We start from the raw sequence: 7,500 nt of genomic DNA, 5'->3' as shown, positions 1-7,500 counted from the left end.
CATATGAGTTTCTCAGCAACCAAATATTTTGCAATTAATTGCCAAAATGAGTTAGAGTCAACGTGCTAAAGGCATGAACATACTACTTCACAGACTAATGAAATATTTGCGTTCGACAAAGAGGTAAATGCCGTCTACTTTTATTCATCAGCAGAAATATTGGAATCAGTCGCTAGTAGCAGAGGAGAATTTGTTTATGGTGAAGCTGGATAAATCAGCAGGAAAGTGCAATTGTCAGCCAAGAGTATTCGTGCTTCAAACTATACTTTTACAACTTAATTAGCTTTCTGTTTTAACATTATCAGTAAATGTGAAATTTTCGACAGCAAGTTTGAAGGCATTAGTCTTTTAACTTGCGAATCAACAGAAACTGGCGCCGTCACGCAATGTGTCAGCAAATCGTAGTTAAAAGAGGAAACCTCAAATTACTAATCGTAACTACTGTTGTCATTATGTTTTATTATTCCACTATTACGCCATTTTACCATATTTGGTCAAGAGAACCCGCAAAATATGAGATGGTAATGCACTGTTACAGTAGTGTCCCGGTTGGACTGGTTTAGAACAGGGAAAATACACCAGACAGAATGAGAGTTTTTCAATGAAAGAAATTCTTTTTCAACAAGATGCAAAGCCTGAGAATTTAGCTTGTCATCACTTGTCACTCGTCATTTTGTTCATCCAATCAAATAAAGATCTTTGGCTGGCTTTTTGTGGTGTTTACATCGTCCACATGCGCCCTGAAGAACAGATGATGCATTTTTTTAACACACTTACCAAATAAAATTGAAGCAACATAACACCTTTTTTGTAGTGGAATAATAAATCTCTTATTCGATGGTTTAACATATAATACTCACGGACATTTTGCTCATTGCTCATATTTTTCCTCGCCCCTATGAGGCTCTGAAAAATACTACGCAACTCGCAAAAATATCAGCGCGTATTATATTTTAAACCATCGAATATAGGATGTATATATCTGTCCGATATAAAATCGAAGGCATGACTCCTTGCAATATAGCTGGCACAACTCGCTTAATGGGAGGCGCGGTGGCCTCATGGTTAGTGCGCTTGTCTCCGGATCGAGTCTTCCGGTTCATGTCCTGGCCGGGGACATTGTGTTGTGTTCTTGGGCAAGACACTTTACTCTCAAGGTGCCTCTCTCCACCCAGGTGTATAAATGGGTACCGGCGAATTTAATGCTGGGAGTAACCCTGCGATGACCTGCGATGGACTAGCATCCCCATCCAGGGGGGAGTCGAAGTACTCCTAGTCGCGTCATGCTACAGTAACCGGAGATAAGCGCCGGCCTGATGTGCCTTCTAAGCTCGTAGTAGAATTGTCAGATTAAACGAGACTTACCTGTAAGTTGAAGTTTGATTACGATTCTGTCTTGTCATCAGTCCGGAACGAAGGAGTCACATGAGAAGCGCATGCGCGTTGCCGAACAGTATTCAACGTGAGTAGTGCAGGAAAAAGGAACGAAGGACATGGGAGGGTGGGTTATGTGAGGGCATGTGACTCCTTCGTTCCGGACTGATGACAAGACAGAATCGTAATCAAACTTCAACTTACAGGTAAGTCTCGTTTAATCTGACAATTCTACCTTGTCATCAGTCTACGTCACTACGGAGTCACATGAGACTTCAAAGTCCTGCATTACGAACAACTCATAGCAGTAAATGGAATGTTTATTCCCAACTCGAGAAAGACAAGTACAGTAAAAACAGATCAGAGTGTGTCTGAATTCAGCAGCATAGAACCAAAATTAGCTGAGGCAGTGTCAACAGGCTTGTCATAAAACTTTGCAAATGTACTGGAATTAGACAATCCTGCGCTCTGCATAATCACTGCTAGGCTTAGGCCTTTGGCCTTACAGCTGGATGTTGATGCAGCTCTGCTGCTATGAGCAGAGTATTTGTTAATGTCGATCCCTGCTGACTCTAACACTTGCTTAACCCATCGAGAAATGGTATCTTTGGATACAGGTTTAAATGGTTTAACATAACTTATCAGTAACTGTGAGTGTTCCTCTCGCAACTGTTTCGTACGCTGCAAGTATTCCTTAAGATGTTCTACTACGCAAAGTTTCTTGTCACTTTGGAAAGAGAATAAGTCAATGGGTGCTAGATGTCGCCCAGGCTTACTCTGTTTCAGTTTCTCATAAATAGTTACTCTGTAACGGTCACTCACTTCTTGGATGTAGTTAACATCAAACTTATGTATGGTCTGGCCACGCTGTCCTGTAGTGAGACCGAGTAGCATGGTCAAATTTAGAGTAAGCTGCTTAAGAGATAAGGACCTCAGAGGTGCAGCAGCTCTTAAATAACCTAACACAATGTTAACGTCCCAGATTTCAGTATATTTGGGCAAAGCTGGTTTTTACTCAAAAATCCCTTTCATGCAACGAGTTACTAAAGGGTGCTCTCCAAACTTTACTCCGTCTTCCAAAACAAGTATTGAAGAGAGCGCAGAACGCGCTGTGTTTATAGCGCTATATCCTAAGCCTGCTTTGCAAAGAGAGACGAGAAATTCAATGCCGTTTGTTACCCCAGGCTGAAAAACATCAATGTTTTTGTCCACACGGTACTGATTCCATTTGGTAAGGTACGTGTGGTATTGCTTAGAGGTACCGTCCCTCCATGATGCCATAAGGACATCCTTTGGTGATAAAGCATACTTGTTTAGTCCCTCCCTGATAAGTGACATACGAGGAGGTTTAACCTGTGCCAGATCGGATGATTTTCCTTGGGATGGCTTGGCAGTTGAAGTAAGTCTTTCCTGGCTTTTAGATACACTGGGTTTTGTTTGAGTAGTTGCAGAGCTCTAGGGTACCATGATTGTGTAGGCCAATCCGGGAGCACGCAAATCCCCTGTGCACCGTCGGTCGTCAGCTTGTTCAACACTGTTGGAATAACACTAAACGGAGGAAAAGCATAAAATTTAAGGTTGGACCAATTCAGGCTAAGTGCATCGGTGGCAACAGCCTCTGGATCTGGTCTATAAGACACATAGTGTGGAAACTGGTGGTTTATGCGAGAAGCAAACAAATCTATATCAGGTTTGAAGTCTAGAACCTCAAGAGCACCAATTAATGATACTTTGTCAAGCTTCCACTCAGATGCTCTTTGGTTTCTGCGGGATTCAAAATCTGCAATAAGATTTTGTTTTCCAGGAATATGTGCAGCACTAAGCCAGATCTTACGATCTATACACCATTCCCAGATCTTCTTAGCCACAGAATTGCAGGAAACTGAGTGGCTTGTTCCCATGTGATTAATCACATTCACTGCTGTAGTGTTGTCACACATTATTCTGATATGTGTGTTGGTCTTATCTTTAGCAAAAGTTTGGAGCCCCAACAAAATAGCTAACATTTCCAGTTAGTTGATGTGTTGTTTAGATTCTGAAATTGCCTCCTGAAGACACCCCTGAAAATTCTGCCCCCCAGCCCATAAGGGAAGCATCTGTTGTTATTTGGTGCTGGGGTTGTGGGTGGTTGATTACATTACACGCATTTCCCACATGTTGAATCCACCAATGTAATTCAGACTTAGCATGAGAGGACAAAGACATGGAGTCATCAAAATCACCCTTTGATCTCAAAAGGGCTTGGGATTTATCTTTTTCCAGGTGTCGGTAGTAAAGAGCGCCATGCATTACCCCAGGGAAGCTAGAAAGTACTTTCCCAATGACACTAGCCACTTCCCTAATAGAAGGTGAAGGATTTGCTAGTAACTCAGTACAGACATTTTGTAAACTGGTAGCTTTCTCTATGGTCAGTTGTATTGTCATTGCCACTGAATTTATTACAAACCCCAGGATAGTAAGCACTTGTGTGGGTATTAGGGTGGACTTTTCTGGATGCACAACCAAACCTAATTTATCAAGCAGGACAGTAGTATCTATAACATTTTGAACACATTTCTCATAGGTTTGCCCTTGTAGGTAAAGGTCATCAAGATGTGCCACAACTATGTGTCCTTGTTTGTGCAGCGTAGACAGAGGAGGCTTAAGAATTTTAGTAAATAGACGGGGAGCACATGATAATCCATTAGGAAGGCAGGTAAATTCATATAACTCTCCCTCCCAGATAAACCGTAAAAATTTTCGATCTGAAGGTCGAATGGGGATAGAGTAATAGGCGTCCTTCATGTCAACAGCCGCCATATAACAATTTTGGGTAACTAGTTTCGTTATGGTAGAAAGCGAATCCATTTTAAAATGATAATGACTCACTGACTCATTAAACCTCTTGAGATTTAGTATAAGTCGATAGGTTCTATCCTTCTTGGGACGAAGGAATACATTAGACAAAATTTACCCAGATATAGGTGACACCTTGGTGACGACACATTTCTCAAGCAACTTATGCACTTCTTGACGAACAATGTGATATTCATGGTCTGAAAAGATTTGATTAGGCAATTTGTGTTGAACAGGGATGGCAGTACGCTCAATAGCTGCTCCCAAAACATCAGATAAGATGATTTTGTCACTAGTGAGAGTCCTCCAAGCTGCACAATGAGCAGCCACCTGCCCAGCCTTAAATGTATGACATAACATTTGTAGATAATTCACAAGATGGGGCAGGAAACTTCCAAAGACACTTACCCTGTCCTTTATTTGAAGCAGTTGTTCCATTATTTCCTGTAGGTGTTTGGCGGTTTTTTCTTTTTGTAGTGCCGGTTTTGGCCTTTCCACAAAAAATCTCTTTTAGGGCCTTGGGAGGAATGGTCATATTTGTTAAAGGTTTGCTGTTTCCCTTTAAAGGGACCACTCTTAGATGAGGATGCAAAGGAATGGCTAATTCTGCTCGCTTCTTTGGCATCTCGCAATTGCTTGGCCAAGTCGTCCCCGAAGAGGTACGGGCTAGTGATGGGCACTTCAGCTGAGCAAATAGCAGAGTACTCCGCTTTCAATGATGGTTTGATTTCATCTCTTCGCAGCTGGGTTAACTGTGTATTTACATGCCCCAGCATTGCAATTGTATCAACTTGTTTAGCCATTATTTTGTTGTTTTCTAGACCATTGGGATTTTGAATGAGCACATTGGTCGTTTGTAACGTCGCAAAAGTAATTTTGCGAATAACCTGCTGCAAATTTGAGATCTTCAAGTCGGTTTTCTTTTTCTTGGCATTTAATTGACTCCAGATCTCGGGGTTGACTTTTATACTCTTTATGTCAGGACAGTTCTGAGGCTGTTTATATTTGTCCGAGAAATTTTTAATTTTGTCAGAAGACAGCTTCTTGCCCCATCGTTTTAGAGCAATATCAGCCAGCTCTTGCTGGATTTTGTCGCCGGTGGCGTCATCCTCGTCAAGGCTGTTTGCAAAGTCTTGGAGAAACTGTGTCTCCTTGGCGGGGATTTCCCGCTCTTTTTGGCCGGTGGCCTTTGAGCACTCGGTGAGCATTTGAATATCATCTGCTTCGTCCAGATCATCACTAGCGTGAAGACTAATATTATCATCCGAGGGACTAAGATAACGCCGTCGTTTGCCCGACTTGTAAGAGGTTTCTTCAGGCTCAGAGTCTGAATTATCCGATACAGCGGATGTTGACTGCCTCTTTAAGCCCTGTGGGCGTTCGTCAGGGGCTGGCTTTTCACACAGTTTAGCTAAAAGACTAGCCATTTTACCCATGTTGTTGTTTATATTATCTAGCGATAACGCAAGAGCTCGGTGAGAGAGGTTAGGTAAATCTACCGTTCTTGGAGAACTGTCGGAGGTGCCGTGCACATCACCCGACGTTGCTGTGTTTTCATCAGACATTTTGGGCAAAAATCGCTCGAGGTGTCAGAAGAAAAATCTGGTAAGTTTAGAATTTACACTTACCTTCTTTTCCAGGTATGTCAAAGGTGGGAACCCCGGCGAAGGCGTAGATTATAAAGATTTAGAATTGAAATGACTCACAACGTGATACTGTCAGCGAAACGCAAAGCACACTGTTCGGCAACGCGCATGCGCTTCTCATGTGACTCCGTGGTGACGTAGACTGATGACAAGGTAGAATTTACGAATTACCTTTACCTTTGCAACTCGATCAATACAAACGTCAGAAAGGAAGACGACTTTTCCTTACCTTGTAAATTAATCGCAGCGAGAAAACAAGTCGAAATTCGCCAAACGTTTGGCTCTCGTATACAAATAAAGCCAGCCACATCGCCGGTGCTGACAAAGTGTGGCGGAAATCCCACACAAAGACAAAAGACAAAAAGACGCGTGCGAAAATCCACGCGAAGGTGCTCCTGCAAACAACAAAAGAATCTTTGGTGTCTCTTACAGAGAAAAATCTCGATTCCTGTCGGCAAGACCACACAATCACTTAATCTGTACAAAATTAGAACGCGTTCTCCTTCGATCGAACGCAACAAAAAATGTATACATCCTCAGAGCCGTACAGAAAGCCTTGCATTATTATTTTGCTTTTTAACTATTCTGATATTCCATATCCTTGCATACAGAACCTGCGCCCGCAGTGCGCGCGGCAGTCAAAACCGTGGTATCCTGTCAATCATTTGCCCCTTCACCGGAAACAGTACATTTCGGTTGTTCGTAAATGACATTGTTGTTAATCTACGCAAGGCCGCCGTCGATGTCTTTATTCGCGAAGTTAACTCAAATAAATATCGATACGGTTTTGCCGTCTTCTTGCACTTGATTCGAAAATACCAGCCTGAATTCGTCTTAGAATAGTTAGAAAAAGCACAAATAAAAGCCAAAGCACAACAGGTCACGTACGAATTCTGCTCGCCGACAACCCAAGTTTGTTGACAAAAAAATTGCCACAAAATGTTTTAAATGGTTTTCTGGCCCTTTATTACTAATGGCGCTCACGTTTATTTTAAATGGAGTATCGGGAAAGAAAAATTGTCAAGCTGATATTTTTTTCGCGTGAACATACATTTTCAAGTAGCGAAAATTTGTATAAGCACTACAAAACGTTTACTATTCTCACTGCATAATTAATTAGCTCATGGCGGAAGTTTTCATCATGCGTTCGAATTCCCCCGTTTCCGAGCATGCTTATTACGGTGTTGATGCTTTGCGGTCTTAGAGTATATATTTTGTCGCCCCGCCTGAAAAGTGGTCATTTTAACCGTACTCCGGGACGACGGCCAACTTTCGCGTCTGTTCCTTGCACAGTCAACCGCCACCAGCATAGATGGCAGAACATCGTCTTCCCCGTCCACCCGCTCCCGTCGCTGCTGCAATCGTGGAGCATGCTGCCGTTGAGCCACCGCCAGTTGTAGAAGAACCGCCTGTTGTTGATCCGGTTATCGCACCGCCCCCGGCTCCAGTTCTAGCGGCGGACCCGGCCCCGGCGGTTGAAACCATGGAAGAGGTAATTTTCCTAGTAATTTTGCTGGCCCATAGCCAGGTTTACGTTTTTTATCGTGTTTTACCCGCTGTCTGTCGCTTTAGTGCCTGCGTTTGTCTCCGGTTCATTTGTATTTTCTTTCCCGGTTCTTTTGTCTTGGGTTTGTTTCGGTAAACC

General features: G+C 42.7%; 2 protein-coding genes across 2 annotated transcripts in view; one reads left to right on the top strand and one right to left on the bottom strand.

Moving 5' to 3' along the window:
• Window positions 1–4,646: 4,646 nt before the first annotated feature.
• On the bottom strand, window positions 4,647–5,619 carry LOC138013927 (uncharacterized). Its single transcript, XM_068860962.1, has one exon. It carries the CDS (start codon window positions 5,415–5,417, stop codon window positions 4,647–4,649), a length of 771 nt encoding a protein of 256 aa, XP_068717063.1. The 5' UTR covers window positions 5,418–5,619.
• Window positions 5,620–7,009: 1,390 nt separating this feature from the next.
• Window positions 7,010–7,500, top strand: part of LOC138014430 (uncharacterized) — a 2,305-nt gene continuing 1,814 nt past the window's right edge. Inside the window, exon 1 of the mRNA XM_068861495.1 lies at window positions 7,010–7,347. Within this exon, the coding sequence (XP_068717596.1) occupies window positions 7,168–7,347 (180 nt within the window). The 5' untranslated portion in view covers window positions 7,010–7,167. The remainder of the gene's footprint in view (window positions 7,348–7,500) is intronic.

This window comes from Montipora capricornis, chromosome 8 (genome assembly GCF_036669925.1).
Source record: "Montipora capricornis isolate CH-2021 chromosome 8, ASM3666992v2, whole genome shotgun sequence".
NCBI lineage: Eukaryota > Metazoa > Cnidaria > Anthozoa > Scleractinia > Acroporidae > Montipora > Montipora capricornis.
Note: the sequence above shows the minus strand (reverse complement) of the source record. Positions and strands in the feature narration are given on the sequence as shown.